General features: G+C 37.5%; 1 protein-coding gene across 4 annotated transcripts in view; it reads left to right on the top strand.

Moving 5' to 3' along the window:
- Positions 1 to 19780, top strand: part of mmp16.L (matrix metallopeptidase 16 L homeolog) — a 194306-nt gene extending 174526 nt beyond the window's left edge. For all 4 annotated transcript variants that reach the window (XM_041565421.1, XM_041565423.1, XM_041565422.1 and 1 more), the window contains 4 exon segments: positions 1507 to 1645; positions 7396 to 7546; positions 17679 to 17794; positions 19116 to 19780. In XM_041565421.1, the coding sequence (XP_041421355.1) occupies positions 1507 to 1645; positions 7396 to 7546; positions 17679 to 17794; positions 19116 to 19450 (741 nt within the window). In that variant the 3' untranslated portion in view covers positions 19451 to 19780.
- Positions 19781 to 21859: the final 2079 nt, after the last annotated feature.

The raw sequence follows: 21859 nt of genomic DNA, 5'->3' as shown, positions 1-21859 counted from the left end.
GGAGTGCCTGATAATGAATAGTGTCAATTCACACAACAATTGTGTCCATTTTAAAGCAACATAGTTGCAGCTGCCATCATAATAAGTCCAATAGGGCATTTGTAAATCCATTTTCACATTAATTAGCAGAACACGTACCTTCATAAATGCACCTGATGAATTAGCATGGTATAAACAATAGAAATAATAGTGTAGAGCTGCTTGGTGCATTTTGTTCACAAACAAATTGTTAATTACAAATGGTATAAGGCTGATAACCAGGTAAGTAAGATACTTCAGTTTTCTTCAGATTCCCTCCCATTGCATTCTGCTTCTAGCAAACTTTTGGAACCAGAAAGTTGTTTACGTCTCTTCCACCGTTTTGCTTTCTTTTTGTTTTTGTTTAATTTTTTTTTTCCATTTATTTAGTTCCTTACTACTATAATAATATGTTTAGTTGATCTCAAGACTTAGGAAAAGATTCTGTTGGTCAGTAATAGTGTATTTTCCAACTTCTGCACTTTCGGCTGAAATGCTAAATTTTAAGTAATGAAATGTTATACAAAGAGCGCCATGAATCTTTTTTTCCTACTTAAAGGATGTCATTTAGTTTGTTTGTCTCTCCCTTCCACAGACTGCTTCCTTTTATTGTTGAATCAATGACCTTTTTATTCCTGTAGTTTATAAACCAGGAAACGTGACCTTATGCATTTCCCTTGAAGCGACACAATTTAGCCAAGGCAAGGTAAAAATCAGCGGAGTTCAAACGTTAACCAGTAGCATTGACCTGCGCTCTCTGAACATTTCAGTTGGTGACGGGACAGAATGGAAAAATTTAGTCAAAATCAGACAAATGAGGCTAAATACATAGCTATCAAGCCGTCAGCTTAGCAAACAATATATATATATATATATATATATATATATATATATATATATATATATATATATATATATATATATATATATATATATTACACAAAAGCCATGAATATCTTGTAAATGATATCCTTATAAACGATGAGTTCTGATGTCATCAGTTATAAACGGTGAGTTCTGATGTCATCAGTAGTGATGGGCGAATTTAATCGCCAGGCGCGAATTCGCGGCGAATTTGTGCGATTCGCCAAACGTTTTCCAAGTAGCATTAAGGCTAAACCCCATGTCACTGCTCCAAGTAACTCAACCCCATGAGGGCCAGTACCACAGTTTGTAGAGCTCACCCTAACTGACCTTCAAGCTGGACTTTTAAGAATATCTAGAATAGGAATTAGACACCCCCCAATTCCCACCCCAAATAGCATTAAGGTTAACCCCAAGTCACTGCTCCAAGCCCCCCAATCCCATGATGTCCAGCACCACAGTTTGAAGACCCCCCGAAGAGGTTTACTCCATTCACTGAAGTTGCAGACAGCGGTCCACAAACTGAGCTAATGAACTCCTTTTGTGGATATCCAAATGAGATGCATTGTTGGTCAGAACCTGGTAACAGGTTAAAGCATAAACCCATTGTAATTTTTTTTTTAGGATCAATGGTTCTGGCGTGTAAGAAACAACAAGGTTATGGATGGCTACCCCATGCAGATTACCTACTTCTGGAGGGGACTGCCTCCTGGCATTGATGCAGTTTATGAGAACGGCGAGGGAAATTTTGTCTTTTTTAAAGGTAAGATTTGATTTTATTCCCATTTGAGAAACAAGTGCAAGCCCTTTGCTATATTCTATCTTCGATCGCTAGCCATTCTTACTGCCCAGCTATTCACGGTTTGCAGCTCTGAGATTTTCCATTCCAGGCTGCCCTATCATTCATTTTAGATGGTAAAATGACAACATCTTCCCCAACCAACTTGCATTTATTCATGTGGCTGCCGTACAGCTTCCTAATCGACAGCTCAGGATTAGGGTTTCTCGCTTGCCAGTTGCTAATCATATGAGTAACATAAAACTCTAGTTTCCAGCGCATGTCCCAGGGCATGAATGCCTATCAAACAAGTACAGGTATGGGATCCGTTATCCTGAAAACCGTTAACCAAAAAGTTCCAAATTACGGAAAGCATGTCTTCCATAGATTCCACTATGATCAAATAAGTAAGTGATTTCCTTTTTCTTTGTAATAATAAAACAGTAGCTTGTACTTGATCCAAACTAAGATATAATTAATCCTTATTGGAAGCAGAATCAGCCTATCGGGTTATTTGAAGCAGACACCAAAATATGGAGTCTAACAGAGCAAATTCTAAAGAGAGGGGCATCAAAGTAATAAATGGATTAGGCTACCTACACATTCCACATAACTAATATAAATATATATTATAATATTAGGGATGCACCGAATCCACTATTTTGGATTCGGCCGAATCCTTCGCAAAGGATTCGGCCGAATACCGAACCGAATACGAACCCTAATTTGCATATGCAAATTATGGGTGGGAAGGGGAGAAAATTTACTTTGATGTTTTGTGACAAAAAGTCACGCGATTTCCCTCTCCACCCCTAATTTGCATATGCAAATTTGGATTCGGTTCAGCCGGGCAGGAGGATTCGGCCGAATCTGAATCCTGCTGAAAAAGGCCGAATCCTGGCCGAATCCCGAACCGAATCCTGGATTGGGTGCATCCCTATATAATATATATGTAATATATATTAAATTATTATAATATATTATATATGATGATATATATTATATTATGAAGCTTCCATACATGATTTTCTAGTAGACTTAAGGTATGAAGCTCCAAATTACGGAAAGATCCGTTATCCCCTGGTCCCGAGCATTCTGGATAACAGGTCCCATACCTGTACTTATATATCTGAGACTTTGACATTTAAATGCTTGTTTGCATCCAAAGTTTTTAAGAATGCTGATAATTTCAGTGAAGAAAAACAACCCAACCACCAGAAAGTAAGATGCTTAGGAACTATAAATGAATAAGGAAAATCATTCTGATTGTCTTCATCATTGTAACATCCAATGGCCACTATAAATCTATGATCCAATCATTACAACACTCCCTCTTTGTGGTTCCATTCAAGTCAATCAGACTTTTTTCAGCTGTGAAGCAAAAATCAATAACCTTTCCTGAATGTCAGTGCCTCGGAATGATCCGTCAACAACTTCAAAGCTAGACAGTGGCTTAAATGAAAGGATAGAAATAATGACGGTGTCCTTGTGGGGCCAGTCCCATCCGGCCCAGTCTATTGGCTACAGACTGAATGATAGCAGTATTCACCTGAATATTCTTTTTAATGCTGAGTCATGTAAAGAAAAGAATGCAACTGTTGACAAGAAGAGAAAATACAGAGCCTGGAATCAGACTAAAGTTTTTGGCAAGAAAACAAATTTATTGGGTTCAGTTAGACAAGGGTTGGGGGTTTACCTTGTGTAAAATATATTGTAATTCATAAATAATAAACACTTTCAACCAGCGCTACTTCCCCACCAACTGCTGTTTTTCTAATCAAGGTTAATCACAAAATTCCAAATTATGAAAAGGCCATCTCCCATGAATTCCACTTTAATCAAATAATTATATTTTTTAAAAATTATTTGCTTTTTCTCTGTAAAAATAAAACAGTACCTTGATCCCGACTAAGACATAATTTATTGGAGGCAAAACAATCCTATCGGGTTTAATTAATCTCTAAATCATTTTTTAGTAGATTTACGGTATGGAGATCCAGATTATGGAAATACCCCTTATCTGGAAAACCCAGATCCCAAGCATTCTGGATAACAGGTCCCATACCTGTGTTACAATTCCTTATTGCTTTGCTCAGAAATAACCCAGCTTTTTAGCACCAGCCCTGATTTTATGCTGCCAGAAAATAAAAAATAAAATAAAGCGACAATAAGACAATTAATGTTAAAAAGACTTGTCTGACTTACAGGATATCACAATAACATTCAATAACATCCCTATGGGTAGGCATTACTGTAGTTTTGCTTGCAGGAAATATAGCCTTTCTAATTTAAAATGGCATTATCTCTTTGTTCCCAATTAGAGGTGACATTTGTCGAATGAGTAACACTGCATGTTGTGCTCTGAACAACAATCCTCATTTACAAGCGGTATGAAATGACAGACTATAATAAAATGAAAGTAATGACACTGCCAGGCAACAATTTCCGATTTGTAAATGTTTTGTGTATGAAAGCTTGCCCTTTTTTCTACCAATTTAGCATTGGTTAACCCATAACACTGCTATAAATATGTTATTTTATTATTATTGAAGGCAGTGTATGTCCTTAAAGGGTTTGTTCACCTTTTGGTATGATGCAGGGAGTGATATTCTCAGACAATTTGCAATTGGTTTTCATTTTTTATTATTTGTGTTTTTTGGGTTAGTTAGCTTTTTTTTCAGATGCTTTCCAGTTTGCAATATTAGCAATTGGTTGCTAGGGTCCAAATTAACTTAGCAACCATGCATTGATTTAAATAAGAGACTGGAATATGAATAGGAGAGGCCTGAATAGAAAGATCAGTAATAGAAAGTATCAAAAACAATACATTTGTAGCTTCACAGAGCTTTTGTTTTTTAGATGGGGTCAGTGACCCCCATCTAAAAGCTGGCAAGAGCCAGAAGAAGAAGGCAAATAATTTAAAAACTAAAAAACAATAAATAAATAAATAAAACCAAATTAAAAGTTGTTTAGAATTGTCCATTTTATAACATACTAAGGGGTTTATTTACTAAACTTCAAATGCAAAAATCCCGAAAAATTTGATTTTTTTTTTATAAAATCTGACTTTTAAAAAAATCATGAATTTTTCAGAATTTATTAAACCCCGAGGATTAGTGATGGGCGAATCTATTCGGCAGGTGCTAATTTGCACGATTTGCGAAACGGGCTCAAAAATTTGCCGGCATCAAAAAAAACGAGACGCCGGCGCCTTTTTGCGAATTTCTCTAGAAATTTGCAAATTTCTCGGCGAAACTGCAAATTCGCCCATCACTACCGAGGATGGAAAAGTCCAAATCAGAAAATCCGACATCTCAGACCTGTCGAGGTTGCATATACTGTAAGTCAATGGGAGAAGTCCCAATGATTTTTTAATGTGCACTTGTTTTTGTGCAATACCTCAAAGTTTTCTGAGTTTTCGGGCAAAAAAGCATAAGAAATCTGAGTTTTCCTGTGAAAAATCTGAAAAAATCGTGAAAATAAGATTTTTTCCCCAAAGCAAATTTTCGGGAAAATTAAATAATAAATAAGCGTAAAAAACCCGAGCGGATTTGATCGGAGTTTGTAGCAGAAAATGTTGATCGGACTTTGATAAACAACCCCCCTAAAGTTAACTTTAGATGAAACCTGTGACGTCACAAACAAAAGTCTCAAATAATGACTTGGGTGGTCAGCTATATTCGCACCACAAATGTCAGCTTAACTAAGCATTGACAATTAAATATACACTGATGATGTATTACAATATTTGGAATCATATATAATAATCCTCATGCATTGTTATGAAGTGTGTGTATATATATATATATATATATATATATATATATATATATATATATTATGCAGTATATTTATGCTGAGTACTAGCAAGGTGTGCCATGTATTCTCAGCTTCACAAATCAATAGTATCAATATGGAAAACTGTGTCTGCCAAACTGTGATCCTTTTTATTTAGAAAATCTAAATAAAGGCATCACAGTTGGGCTGATACGGTTCTCCAGAGTGAGACTGTCGATTTGTGAGCGGTATTGAGGTATCGGGCTCTGTGTGATAATCTTATATACAAGGAATAACAAAGGAAACCTTCACCTACATTTTGTTTATTCCTCAGCTTCATACAAACCCATGATTGATGAGTTTGCAACACCCCCAGTACAAGTACAGGTATAGGATCCATTATCCGGAAACCTGTTATCCAGAAAGCTCTGAATTACAGAAAGGCTGTCTCCCATAGACTCCATTTTATCCAAATAATCCTAAATCCTGATTAAATTTTTCTCTGTAATAATAAAACAGTAGCTTGGTCCCAACTAAAATATAATTAATCCTTATTGAAAGCAAACCCAGCCTATTGGGTTTATTTAATATTTACATTAGACTTAAGGTCCCCATAGACGCAAAGATTTTTCTTTGCCGAACAACCGATTTTAGCGAAATCCGACCAATCCGTTAAATTATCGTGAAGTTAGTGGGAATCGAACGATCGTACATCTTACGATTTTTCGTCCGACATCTGTCAGAAAACATGAGAACATCAGACAGGTAATGTAAAAGCATTGGGCAAATACTTTATGGCAAAAGTTATAAGTAGTATGCAAAGCGAATATTGTGATAGATGTAAAAAAAAGGCATCATTTCTGGTGTCAGTTTAAGGTATGAAGATCCAAATTACTGAAAGATCCATTATCCGGAAAACCCCAAGTGGCTAGTTTTCTGTTTAACAGGTCCCATACTTGTATAACCCATGGCTTTTCCTGTGTGCCATGAAGTCTCTAAGTAAACCTAATGGAATAATCTTGTTGGTAAAGTTGACTTGGCCCTTGTCAAATGGTATTTCGATCTTACATATGTTCATGACAGTGGGTTGCTATATTGGAATTTACTAGATGTTGTCATATACTTAAAGGGATACTGTCTTGGGGAAAAAAGTTTTTTCAAAATGAATCAGTTCATAGTGCTGCTCCAGCAGAACTCTGCGCTGAAATCCATTTCTCAAAAGAGCAAACAGATTTTTTTATATTCAATTTTGAAATCTGACATGGGGCTAGACATTTTGTCAATTTCCCAGCTGCCCCTGGTCATGTGACTTGTGCCTGCACTTTAGGAGAGAAATGCTTTCTGGCAGGCTGCTGTTTTTCTTTCTCAATGTAACTGAATGTGTCTCAGTGGGACATGGGTTTTTACTATTGAGTGTTGTTCTTAGATCTACCAGGCAGCTGTTATCTTGTGTTAGGGAGCTGTGATCTGGTTACCTTCCCATTGTTCTTTTGTTTGGCTGCTGTGGGGGGGGAAAGGGAGGGGGGTGATATCACTCCAACTTGCAGTACAGCAGTAAAGAGTGATTGAAGTTTATCAGAGCACAAGTCACATGACTAGGGGCAGCTGGGAAACTGACAATATGTCTAGCCCCATGTCAGATTTCAAAATTGAATATAAAAAAATCTGTTTGCTCTTTTTAAAAATTGATTTCAGTGCAGAATTCTGCTGGAGCAGCACTATTAACTGATGCGTTTTGAAAAAAACATGTTTTACCATGACCGTATCCCTTTAATTATGATTAAATAAACTGTATTTACACAAGAGCCATGCTAGTAGTACTTTCAAATTTAAAATAAGAAGAGAAAATCAAAACATTTTGGGCAGTCAACTCTTCCATGTCGCGAGCATGCATATGATTTCTTCCTTTGTTAGATCTACAGACGCCGTTACAAGTAGTTTTGATCTTCTTATTTCAGGTAATAAATACTGGGTGTTTAAAGATACAACACTTCAGCCTGGCTACCCTTATGATTTGATGCAATTAGGACACGGCATTCCACCTCATGGTATTGATACGGCTGTTTGGTGGGAAGATGTTGGGAAAACCTACTTCTTCAAAGGTGACCGGTGAGTGGGGATTAAATGTCATCATTTCTTCTGTTGAATGTTATAATTTGATGTGTTTAGAAATGTGTGTTTGTGTATAAGTCGTACAGTCTGGGAGTGTGTCCGGGGCTTGGAACAGAGTGGGGTTTTTTAATGAGTGAAAGTATATTATGCCATCAGGCATTTTCTGTAGCTTCAGTCATTATATTTCTCAGTGAAGTTTCACAGATGGAAGCAAATTTTATCATGTACTGAGCTGCAGGTGAAACAGCCAATGTAGTTGAAAGCAGCTTATGTAATTATATTTAAACTGTGGAATTGCATTTGGAAGCATTTTGATGTGCATGGATGGTTTTCTTCATATGCTGGAGGTTTTTTTTTTCTTCTTTAAATTAATGACATCATTCCCGTCAAAAATAGTTTTTCCACTACACTGACGTTGGCTGATAAGCTGTAGGTTCTGAAAGTGAATCTGCAAATGCCTGATAAATTATAGTACATATATATATATATATATATATATATATATATATATATATATATATATATATATATATATATATATATATAAAAAAAATGAAATTTAAAATGAAATTCTGAGAGCATGCTTGCAGTATTTCAGAAGTCATTTGGGGCCCAGACCTTTCCTCTTGCTTTCCGTTATGTACCTCCTGTAGTAGCTGCAACTAAATAGAGGGATCCTGACTTCCCCCACCCTCTGGTCTCCAAGTTGGCTCAGACTTGTTGAAAAAGAAGCAGGGCTGTCCAGCACTCAAGCGGATCCACAGGTCCAAAATATGTTAGTTAAAAAATATATCTTTATTAGTCAAAGTTAAAAAGTATACTTGCATCTCCATCTGCCCTACGCGTTTTGTACTCACAAGGGCGCTTAGTCATGGGCTATTTTGTGGGCACGAAACGCGTAGGACGGAAGGAGATGCAAGTATACTTTTTTAACTTTGACTAATGGATATATTTTTTTAACTAAAATATTTTGGTCCTGTGGATCCGTTTGAGTGCCTGACAGCCCTGTTTTTTTTTTCAAATTTTCTGGTGTGCCGCACCCTGAAGCTGGGGGTCTGGGGCTGGTGCACCCGGACCACATCTGCTACTTGGTGAGGTTTCTACATTATATTCTGGGGCACCTTGTTTCTCTTACTATAAGAAAGATATTAAAAGATACTGAGTAAAACAGCTCATGTGTAAAACCCTGCTTCATGTAAATGAACCATTATCATAATAATATACTTTGTTAGTAGTATGTGCCATTGGGTAATCCTAAATAGAAAATTGCCATTTTAAAAAATAAGGGCCGCCCCCTGAGATCGTAAGATTCACTGTGTACACATACAAACCAGATGTAAGGTCACATGAGCCAATTAACAGACAGAGATCTGTCTTTTGCTTCCTCACTTCTTCCTGTTACAGTTAGTGTTGTAGTATTTCTGGTCAGGTGATCTCTGAGGCAGCACAGATAGAGTCACGAAATGGTGGTTCAAGGTAAGAGATTTAAAAGGGCAATATTTATGTAAATATATATTCCAGTTTGGTAAGATTCTTTAATATGTCATTCAATGTGATATAAACTATCTGTTGCTTAAGTATTCATTTTGGGGGTATAGTTTTCCTTTAAGGCAGTACTATATGGGCCGATTAACCAACATTTGGATTTCTATTTTTTTTCCTCTAAAAATGTGTTATTATTTTTCTAAAACTCTAAAAATTCAAGATGAATGAAGTGTAAAAACCATGAAAACTCTAATACAAAACTTTTGCAAGCAGTTGAGGTCCCATGAAAGTCAATGGGAGCTGCGCTGATCCTATTTGACCTTTTTTTTTAGCCATAATTCTTTAAGTAAAGGTTAAAGCCTTGCATATTTGGTTTTAAGGCAGTACTATATGGTCCGATTAACCAACATTTGGATTTCTATTTTTTTTCTCTAAAAATGTGTTGATTATTCTTCAAAAACTGCGAGCTGCGCTGATCCTATTTGACCTTTTTTTTAGCCATACAGACTTTTAGAGGTTTTCACATTTCATTTCACTAGTTTTTATCTGAAAAACTCACATTTTTAGAGGTTTTCATATTTTTTAGCACATCGTAGCAGCGTTTTTGTTCTATTCATACTTTGTATCTTTCAAAGCATATGTGGTTTTAGAGAAAATTTGTTTTAATTGTGGTTACAGAAGGATCTAATGCCACTAAAATCTGACCCTTAATAAATGGCCATCTATGTGTATTACGAAGGCTTTACACTGCATGTGATTAATTGTTAAGAGCTCTTTAGCTCCTTTTAGAGCTTCTCACCCTATTTGTGATGGGTTCTCTCTTTCACTGCTCTCCAAGTCCTACTCCTCAGAAGCCATGTTCCAATATCTTGCACTGATGAGATTTAAAGGAAAACTATACCCCCCAAACAATGTAGGTCTTTATAAAAAGATATTGCATAAAACAGCTCATATGTAAAATCCTGCTTCATGTAAATAAACCATTTTCATAATAATATACTTTTGTAGTAGTATGTGCCATTGGGTAATCATAAATAGAAAATTGCCATTTTAAAAAATAAGGGCTGCCCCCTGGGATCGTAGGATTCACTGTACTCACAAACACACCACATAAACCATACATGTTAGGTCACATGAGCCAATTAACAGACAGAGTTGTGTCTTTTGCTTCCACACTTCTTCCTGTTACAGTTAGAGTTGAAGTATTTCTGGTCAGGTGATCTCTGAGACAGCACAGAGACCATCACAAAATGGTGGCTCAAGGCAAGAGATGTAAAAGGGCAATATTTACTTAAATATATATTCCAGTTTGGTAACATTCTTTAATATGCCACTTAATATGATATGAACTATATGTTGCTTAAGTGTTCATTTTGGGGGTATAGTTTTCCTTTAAAGAGATTAGAATTGGCTGTCTGCAGGTTTGTATTATTAGGCTGCAAACCAGTGGTTGCATTGTTAGTTATACGGACATTAAGAAAAAACTTGCAGGTCACTGCCCATAATTCCTTAAAGGAGAAGGAAAGCTACGGAGGCATTTTACTGCCAATAGATTAGCTACAATAGTGCAATCTAGAATGTTATATTTATTCTGTAGAATGTTTTACCATACCTGAGTAAAAATCTCTAGAAACTCTCTGTTTGTTTAGGGTAGGAGCTGCAGTATTAATGTGGTGTGACATCACTTCCTGCCTGAGTTTCTCCCTGCTCTGGGCTCAGATTACAGTAGAGAAGGGGGGGGGGGGAGAGGAGCAAACTGAGCATGTTCTTGCCCAGGGCAATGAGGTTTAAGCTGAAGGCAGGAAGATTGATACAGAAGCCCATGTGTACACAATAGAAGGAAAGAAATGTGGTGTTTCTTTTGACAGGGGACTCAGAGCAGCACTACTTTGGGGGTTTACTGGTATATTTAGGTGAACCTTTCTGATAAGGCTTACTTAGTTTTCACCTTTCCTTCTCCTTTAAGTGCAAAGAATAAGTCTTAAAGTGATACTGACACTAAAAAACTACTTTTTCAAATATGAATGAACATTAAAAGTTACCTATAGGTCATGTTGATTGTTTTTTTTGCTGAGAGGTTTGTTTTTGAAAGTAACTGTTAGTTGAAGTTCTAATGCTAACGGACTCCTGCTGCACAAATATGGCAGCCCCCTCATAGGCGATCACAGGGAGTCAGATGGGTAATGTAAAAGCATCCGGCAAATACTTTATGGCAAAATTACAAGTAGCATGCAAAGCCAATATTATGATAGATGTAAAAAAGGTATAATTTGTGGTGTCAGTATCTCTTTAAAGCCTTTCAGCCTTTGGTGTCACTCCTGTTTTAAAAAGGCTTTCGCTGCACTGTGAAGGGCTTTTTGGCTCCTTTTAATCCTTCTCACCCTAGCCCTAACCACAATGGCTTCTCTGCTACATCTTATGTAGTCATATTGGTGCAGGAGTAGATGTATACTTAACCTTGTAGCTAGATCATTGGCTTCTCCTTCATTTGACTTCATCTCAGAGTAGAAAGAGCACTGAAGTTTTGTTATTTCACCCACTTAAAAGGCATGAAAAATCCAGCAAACTCCACAGACACAGTGGTGATATTGGATGGAGGTACTGAGGTCATCGTGATTTTGCCTGACTACTACAACACACTCTATAAGTATATGCTTACCCTGTCTACTCCTTGTTCCAGCCCTGTTGGAGCACAAAATGACTACTTTCAGGACTATAACTACATGCAAATGTGTATTTTATTTGATGTGATTCCTATGAAGTCTTATTTCAATGCTAGCCAATGTAATTCTGTTAATAAACAGACCCCCCCTAAGCTTTAAATGATAAAAGTCATATTGACTCGAACTTCCTTTATAGATAAGAAGGTTGAATTCACTTCTGCACTCGCAGAGTCACATTTTGCAGGTACCAGAGTGTTTCATGCAGCACTCCAAGATAGCCATATGGGAAAAGATAAATCTCTTCATTAAATCAAGTTGTTGCATGCATTGCACAGATGCCTGGATTTAATTTCTATCTAAAGTAATAAGGATTTACTGGCATATAAAGTAGCTATCTATGTGGCTGTTGATTCATTTCGAAAAGAGTCATTATGATGGAGATAATCATTCTTCAGTTATAATTATCATACTCAGCAATCATGCTCTTTCCAGAAATAGACTGTAGAGGAGCACATGAGGATTTAAAGAGCTCCCTCAGCTTAGCAGCCCTTCAGCCCAGGGATCTGTTTCAGCAAGAGCAGCATTTTGTACAATTCTACTTTATTTGCACATACATACAATTATCACTAATTGGTAAGTTAAAGGACTTCTTGGCCTGAAAATACATACTAAAGCGGCCTGAGACTCATCCAGAGCCAGTGCAGTCTGAATTTAAACCTGGTGCGCCCCTAAGCCACTCACACCCTCGCACACTAACCATCCCCACTAGCTCACACCCTAACCTGCTTACACATCCCGACCCTCTCACACACACGCCCCTCGTGCTCTCACTGCCCTCACCTATTCCTTGCTGCTACTGCACCCTTTAGCCAGAATCCACAATTAAAATGTGACCAGTGGGTGGCATGCTACCCCCATATCTTTGCCATCCTAGGCCCGGGCATTTGTGGCCTGCCCACAAATCCGGACCTGGATCCATCACCGGTAATGATGCTTTCAGGTCAGTATGAAGGGCAGGATCGGGCATTTCTAAATTGGATTAAATATTCCCCATCGGCCATAATCAAGGCTGTATTTAGCCTTTAAACACGCCCATATGTCGTGCGAGCTGAAGTCATACGCTGTACACCCTGACACCACGCGCTGTATGAGCTGACGTCACATGACTCATTCAGCGGAAGTGACGTCAGCGCACCGTGACGTGACATCACTTACTCGGACCCCCTACCCCTCAGCTTCGTCACTGGATTTCCTATTTATTTTTTTTTAAATGAAAAAAATAGGCACCCCTATGGGCTACCCCCAAAACCATGCTGCCCTAGGCACAGGCCCTCGGAGGCCTATACATATATATATATATATATTTAAATATATATATATATATATATATATATATATATATATATATAGATATAGAGATATATATATATATATATATATATATATATATATATACCTCATTCCTATTTTTCCTGCTCACACAGTGTAACATATTGTATCTACAAGGTCATTGGTGTATAATCTGCAAACAAATGGAGACTGGGAAACACATACTGGTGACTTTAGAAATTTATTATGCTGCCTTCAACAGTGTGCCTGCTCAATTATCTCAAAACAAACAGACGCATACTAAATTAACCGTTATTAGATTACAAAAAATACAAAATGAAATCTTCACGCTCACTTAAAGCGACATTTCCGTGCTGTATTTTCTTTTTGCAATTTTTTTTTACTGTTGTACCAAGTACCTAGGAATCGGTTGTCCCCGCGGAAGAGACAGCTGTGTTTGCTTTTGGATTTTCCACTTTGGGTCTCAGTTTCTTATGCTGTTGTTCCTGAATCTTATCAAATGCAACTTGTATCTCAGCCAAAATGTATTTAGCTTTCAAACATGTTGTGTTTTGTCTGGAGGAGATCAAAGTACAAATGCAACCCACCACCGGCAACATGTAACAATTGTTAAATTAAACATTCACATTCCTTTGGCACCAATTCCTTCTCCATTCATGCCTACTCATTACTTGCCAGATTGAGGAACTCAAGGTTTGAAATGCAAATGAAGACGGATTGTTATGTCATTTGAAAATGTCATCGAGCCTTCTACAGAAGATGATATTGATAGAATTCATTTAATTTTCTCTGCTCGGGCCCTGGAGTTTTTCAGATAATGGATCTTTCAGTAATTTGGATCTTCATACCTTAAGTCTACTAGAAAATCAATTAATCGTTAAATAAACTCAATAGGCTGGTTTTGCTTCCAATAAGAATTCATTATATATTAGTTTGAATCAAGTACAAGGTACTGTTTTATTATTACAGAGAAAAAGGAAAAGGAAAAATTTGGATAAAATGGTGTCTATGGGAGATGGACGTTCTGTAATTCTGAACTTTTTGGATAACAGGTTTCCAGATAACAGATCCCATACCTGTACATCATTTCATACCCCTAATATATGCAGGTTTTAAAACAATTACTTCATAAAGTCTTAAAAGTGAATACTTTTCTGCTTGTCAGTTCCATCTGGCATATAACATTCCCCTGCCCACATCTCTGGTGCACAATGCTTCCCTTCCCAAACCTCTCTGAAAAATATACCTGCCAGTAAAATATTATTCACAGTCACAGTACAGTGGGCAATTCTTTCCTTTAATAGCTTTTCACTGAACCATTTATATAAAGCTATTGGAACAGCAATATCCTGTATAAAAGTCTTCTATATATAAAGATAAAAGGAGAAAATAAAACACATTAGAAAAGAATTTATATTGTGCATTAAAGATCTGTCCCTGGCAAACTGTATGCACTTTCAATGGTTTGCCCTAAATGAAAAGGCAGAGAACCAGGCACAAAGCATTCAGGTGCAAGTTGGGGGCAATCCAGGCAGGTGCCAGGAGCTGTAGTTAAATAAATACCGAATCTGCAGCTTGGAAACAGGTAAGATGAATTACATCTTATAAAATAATTTGTGAAGTTTTACCTTTTCTGTAGACTGTAGGGTTGTAAAGTACATTTAAAGATAGCCAGTTATAGTGCCAACTTAGTCGAGCACTGACTAGATATACTAGATATCAGGCAGGTATGGAATTCCCATTGGGAGTGGATGTCATTGGTCCTCTCCAGATCTGTAATTACAATCCAATCAATGCCCAGGAACCAAAAAAATTGGATGAAGTCTGACCCACCACCCATGTTGTCGAATCGTAAAAGGATCGGCATATTTAGAGACCAATGCAAGTGAGCAGATCTTCTTGCTCCCAAACCAGGAATTTAAATTTAAGAAAATTAAGCACCTGCTTTGAGACCACCGGGAGCAACAGCAAAGGCGTTGAGCAACACTGTTTAAGGGATCACTGCCTTAGAGCATCCCATTACTTTAAAGGAGAAAGAAAGTCATCCTGCACTTGGGGGTGCCAAATGTTAGGCACCCCCAAGTGATTGTATTTACTTACCTGAAACCCCGGGCCCTTGCTCCTATCAGCAGAAAACTGCACCGGCCTGGGGTTATACCAGTGATCACCACAGAGCGATCCTCTTCCAGTGTCTTCTTTCTTCAAATTTACGTGGAAGAGAAGCGATCTGTGGTGCTCACTGGTATAACCCTGGGCTTGAAACATTAGAAGACTGCTTGAAATCAGCAGACCTAGTGCTTAACCTAAGACTTTATTGTGCAACCTACTGAACATCGGGGGACCCAGAGTGATCATCATTAGTGATGGGCAAATTTATACGCCAAGCATAAATTTGCGAGGAATCTCCACGTTTCGCCACCAGCAAATAAATTCGCGAAAATTCACCGGCGTCAATGCCGTCCACAATTTTGACACTGGCGACAATTTAAGGCACGCCCATTGACTTTAATGGAATTGGACAAAAAAGGAGCGTGTCAAATTGTCGCTGGCATCAAAGTTCACGTTTCCATTGAAGCGAAACAGGACAAATTTGCCCATCATTACTCCCCATGGCCGTCAAGTGACAGTGCAGAATGAGCTCAAGGTTTGAATTATTACCCTTCATTTGGAACTCCCAAGGAAGCAATAGTGATACACATAAAGTAGTTGGGTTTAACCAATAAACATTTGTTTTCCCTCGCACTGAGCACAACATTTTTTATTAGTTGTGAAAGCTTTTAGTAATTTAGAAAAAAACATGATGCAATTTCTCTGTTACGGTAAGACATCACTGGATGTTTAGATATTGGTAGACTAGAGATCCTTACAACTGAAAACCACCGAGTATATGTTCTAAAGTTGCCTCACGCCGCATTTCTTTGTGTCCATCACTTCAATTATATCACACTTTGGGATGAAAGATTTACACATTCCATGGACACTGTTATATAGCGCCAGTCCCAATTCCAAATGTATCACATTGCCCAAGTGCTTCAAAAGGCTGCCAATAAATCAGAATCTCTGAGTGTAAACTAGTGAAGCCCTGAAACCAATTCATTCCCCTTCTGGGAATTAAATACAGAAATTAATTTGATTTGAACTTGTTCACAAAACAGGCTTGCTATGGGCTACTACATACTCAGATAGGGATTGTATATCATACACTTGCTTGCTGCAGTTAATAACTTTTTATTAAGTAGGCCTTAACTAATTTTATATATTAACATAAACTCTAGGAACAGTAAAAATGGTTGACTGGGGAACTCAAGCTTTTCAGGGACTCATCCTTGTAATCAACTCATGAGACTCGGTTTCTTACAGCTGATTGGCAAATTGAATGAACTAAATATTTCCGACATCTGCATTTTTTTATTCTATTTTTCTAATAGCGTAGGAACTTGCTATTTTGTTCTCAAAGCTCAATCATTATGATGTTAATTAATATTATTAAAGGGCATGTAAAGTGTAAAATAGAATAAGGCTAGAAATGCTGTATTTTCTATACTAAACATAAACATGAACTTACTGCACCACAAGCCTAATCAAACAAATAATTTATGCTTTCAAAGTTGGCTACATGGGGCCACCATCTTGTAACTTTGTTAACCATCTTTGCAAGACCAAGACTGTGCACATGCTCAGTGTGGTCTGGGCTGCTTATCGATCGTCATAAATTATCAAAACAGCACAAGTAAAATAATATCTGCCAGAAGCCGATATAGCGAGACTGATTAATAATCAGAATATACAGACTGCACTGGGTCCTGTGTGGTTGTGTAATCTAATATGGATTTTATACTTTTTGTATTGTTTAATACAATCTTTCTCCAGCACTGCAGAACCAGGGCTGCAGCAAAATAATCCTCCAAATAGAATCCCAGTTCATCTGTTTAAATCTGGCTCCATGATCTTTGTCCCTGCAGCTGGAGTTGGAAACAGTAAAGGGGATGTAAATGCAAAAATAAAATCCAATACAAATCTCTACAGTCTACAGTCTCCGGCTGCTCTACAGGGAAAAAAACAAAGCTACTTGAGTTCTGCATGGCTGGGAAGTAAGGCGGGGGCTCCCCCTGCTGTTCATAAGTATGATTGTTTCCCTGCAGAGCAGTTAGGGACCGTCTGACAATTCCTATCCACAGCAGTAAATGAAGGGAGAATTTTACGGCATACAGTCAGGTTTCTTGTAAAAACGGTACACATTTTTTAATTAAAAAATATTGGAGATAGGTTTCTTTTTCATTAAAGAAAGTAAAAATGGGATTTTATTTTTTGTCTTTACACGCCCTTTAATATAAATGTATTATGTGTATTTAATCTTTTTAACCCAAGGGGCAATAAAATAAACATATGAAAAAATAAAAAGTAATAAGACAACAAAAAAGATACTAAGCACTGAGGGCAGTAGGTGTACCCCTTATGTATGCCAAATTTCACCCCTGAACCACATCCTTTTCTATAAAAAATGCATATGCAAATGTAATAGAAAATGTGGTTTTATTTATTAAAATGTGAAAAGCAAATTTTTTCCTAGTCATAAATAACTCATCCCATAAATTGTACAATATATGATATAATTGTGTTATATTCTGTAGGTATTGGCGATACAATGAGGAAATGAGAGCAATGGATCCTGGCTATCCAAAGTTAATCACAGTATGGAAAGGAATTCCAGAGTCACCACAAGGAGCCTTTGTTGACAAAGAAAATGGTAAATATGCAGAGGAGATGCAAGTACTAGGCTTCCCTTTTGGTGTAGTAGGTGCAGGGCGACAGATTAGACATTCGTGAGCTACAATATTTTATTGTATATGACTATGAAGATTTTCATTCATCCAGGTCATGGTATATCTAGTATAGGTAAATCTAAAAACAACTGGACTTGCTGAGTAATCAATGAAGACGTTTCACTACTCATCCAAGCACCTTCTTCAGTCCAGTTGTTTTTAGATTTACCTATACTAGAAATTTTATTGTATAAACACATTTTTATAGGGTTATGAGTATCTTTATTGTTATCTAATGTTCCTTTGGTATTACTGTGAAAAACACTTCAAGGGGGGATGTAATTATAGGTGGACATCAGCCAGTGAGGTGCTATAGATTAAGTAGACTCCACTGATGAACATCACCTAATTTTGGCATTGTTTATATACAGAATCCAACCATAATATGGTGTGTACAACATCCATTGTGTTTCCAAACATTTCAAGACACTTGCCTTTTCAATACCTCATTCCAAAGCATGTGATAATATTATAAAATTGGTGCTGCCTTTGCTACTATTGGAGGCTTTAGTGGTGGGAATAGTTTCCATTCACTTTCAAGAGAATTACTGAGGTTGGGGACTGATATTGGGGTGACCAGATATGGCAAGTAGCCAGCTGGGGTGAAATAAGTGCTCTATTACAATAGGTTATAAATATTACCATGTTGTGTCAAAAGCCAAAGAAATGGAGCAAATCTATACAGATATTTCTTCTTTGAAGTGAATGCTATGAATAGTGATGAGCAAATTTATTTGCGGCAAAATTCCGAATTTCCCCATGTGCAAAAATTTGTGAAAATTAGAAGCCCATAAGAAAAAACGCCTATTGACTTTAATGCATTTTATAAAAAGTGCCCATAAGAAAAAAACACCCATTGACTTTAATGCATTTGGACAAAAAAGTCTCCATAAGAAAAAACGGCCATTGGCTTTAATGCATTATCACAAAACTAGACCATAAGAAAAAATGCCCCTTGACTTTAATGCATTTGGAGCGAGAAAAATTGTTGCGTGCGTAAAAATTATTGCACGGAAAAACGCCCATTGACTTCAATGCATTTAGCGAAATTTTCACTGCTTTGCAAATTTTTATGCACTTTCCAAAATCTTTTCGCAGTTTCGCAAATTTCTAAACAGGACAGATTCGCTCATCTCTGGCTATGATATGTTGTATTGTGATATGCTTTGCTTCCAAAAGTTGCAAGTAGTACAAATAAATGGAAGCTTACCTGATAACTTTTTCCTCTTGTTCAATTTTTTTCAGGCTATACATATTTTTATAAAGGAAAAGAATACTGGAAATTCCAGAATCTCAATCTCCGGGTAGAGCCTGGGTACCCGAGATCGATCCTTAAGGATTTCATGGGATGTGATAGTTCCACTGATGGAGACAAAGAAAGAACCAGCCCGCAAGATGATGTAGACATTGTCATCAAGCTGGACAACACAGCCAGCACTGTGAAAGCCATAGCCATTGTAATCCCATGTATACTGGCCTTGTGCCTTCTTGTATTGGTTTACACTGTGTTTCAGTTCAAAAGAAAAGGAACACCCCGCCACATACTTTACTGTAAACGGTCTATGCAAGAGTGGGTGTGATGTAGGGTTTCTCTCATAGAAATTACTTGAGGTTCAACATGAGAGCTATTACGCTGTTCCCTAGCTAGAAGCAGGCATCTGTGATCCAGGCTCATAGTCGATCTTAAAAACCACAAGCGGTTTGGTGTCCTGCACTTGAGTGGGGATTCAATCATCTGGGAAGCTTCCATGAAATACGGTTTCTGCTGTTCCTCCAGTCCTTTGTATTTCTTTATCATTCACTTTTAGGCCTTTCCCTCTGCACATTGAATGCTCAGTTTACTCTCGGAAGTAAACGCGAAGAGGAGAACAGATCAAAAAACGATAATAAAGTTTTATTTTCGTTCCGGGAAAAAAAAAAATACAGATCCTCTTTGAAAAGATAAGTGCAAAAATCCTGAAGCAGATAAATCACCGAAAAAAAACAAAAACAAATCAGCCAGTATTCATATTCAGGAGAGTGTGAAGACCCAAAACAGCTTTGTTTCCAAAGAGGATTGAATTTTTGTCTGCTGTGGATAGATGCCCACGTAGGAATTTGTGGGAGAGCAATTTCACACAGGACCTTTAGACTGTTTGGACTTTTCCAACAAACAAGGGGCCAAAATATCTGCAATATAGTAAACAGCCTTAATGATACATCCATTTGTGTTTTATACAACTTTTTTGAGCTTTGTCCAAATGTTTTAACACATTTATAGTCATTGATATACTGACAAAAATATTGTTTTTCTGTTTTATTTTGTTTGCTTTCATCGTGCATCATTATATTTTATCATGCTGTATCCAATTGCCTGGGGCCCTTAGCCGGTCTGTCAGGAACACTCATTTGAAAGCCTAGCAGGAAGCAGTATGCGTCTGAAGTGGATTGCAATGAGCTGCAAAATGGCAGTCCCGTTGTGAAGAAAATTGCTACATGCATGCCATTGTTTTTGTTAACCCTTTGAGCACTATTGTGCCAGTTCTCGGATTCCAGTGGAATCTTTCCTCTTGCCGCTAAAATAAACAATCTGTTTATTTTAGTTGATGTTTTCTCTCTTAAAAAAAAACAAGTAAATGGCGCCTGAAACAAAAGCAACTGCTTCCAACTTGTTTGGAAGCGAGACAAGCAAAAACGTTTCGTGCAATTATTGATATAGAAGGCAAAAATGTTGGATGCCGGAAAACATTGTTTTTGAATGGACTGGCTGAAGGATGTGCTTTATGCTCGATGACTGCACGACTAGTTGAATTGCCTATTATGCCTACATCTCCAGTGGTACACCCAAAAATAGGTGCCAGGCTCATTATGCCTCCATCTTGCATGTATACAATAGTCCTCAAAGGGTGACATAGAGCTCTGGCTTCTAGTATTGCATCTGCAGTAGTCTAAGGAGCACCAAAGCATTTTATTGTCAAGCGTATTATGTACTGGACGTGCTGTTGACATTTTTCACGTGACCTGCAAAGCGAGGTCTATTTTTTTTTGTATTTGTTACCTAGAGAAAAGTCAGCAACTGACAGAACTCTGTATTATATTTTAAATAACTGCTTTTCGCGGTTCTATGCTTTTTACAGGCACTGTGCTTTAAATATAGAAAGAAGTCAAAGCATTGGCAGTCCCCTCCCAAGTGGTTTCCCTGATTTTTTTTTTAATGAACATCAGCATTAAAGTGAAAAAAAAAATCTCTCGCTTCTATATGTTTGCCTTTAACATAACATTTTACTACTGCGAGGCGCATTGCAGGACACAGCCCTCTGGAACCCTTAAAAAGTAAATATTGCTCTGTCAGCTGTCATTACTGGGGTTAACAGTGAATTTTATGACCAGCTTGCTTCGGTTAATAAGAGCCCTGTTCTACACGTCCCAACCCTTTGACCTTTAACTTGTAAAATGAGCTTAGAAGGGAAAACTGCTTTTAGGAAATAAAATGTATGGATTATTCATATTAAAGGGGAACTCCACAAAAACACAACTTAAAGGGCACCAATCATGACCAAAATCATTTCCTAAGTAAATACACTATGTGAAAGTTCAAGAAATCTGATTTTTAAAACAGTTGTTTGTATAATGTAAATGATCAGCTCACTATACCTTCTGCAAGATCTCCACTGCAGTTCTAGCTGAGGCAGGCATCTTGGATTTCACTGGCTCCTCCTACCTATATCTTCCCAGCCAACTGCAGCTCTGAAATCTCGCACATGCTCAGTTGAAATTCCTTGCTTGCTTCTCAACCCTTCTAAGCTATTTTCAAATCAGCCAAACCTCTGTGTTAGCTGCTGTTCAGTAGTGCTGCCACCTGCTGGAAGTTAGTGTGTGCCCTTCATTTGCATAATGACTTTACCAGCAGGGGACAAGAGAGGGAAATATCCTGATACTTCTAGTGGAGGAGTTTACTTAAACAAGGCATTCTGGGTAGAATACTCAAAGCAATCTGAGCATGCTCCTGA

Source organism: Xenopus laevis, chromosome 6L, assembly GCF_017654675.1.
Source record: "Xenopus laevis strain J_2021 chromosome 6L, Xenopus_laevis_v10.1, whole genome shotgun sequence".
Taxonomy (NCBI): Eukaryota; Metazoa; Chordata; class Amphibia; order Anura; family Pipidae; genus Xenopus; species Xenopus laevis.
The sequence above is the reverse complement of the archived record's forward strand: the minus strand, read 5'-3'. Positions and strand labels throughout refer to the sequence as shown.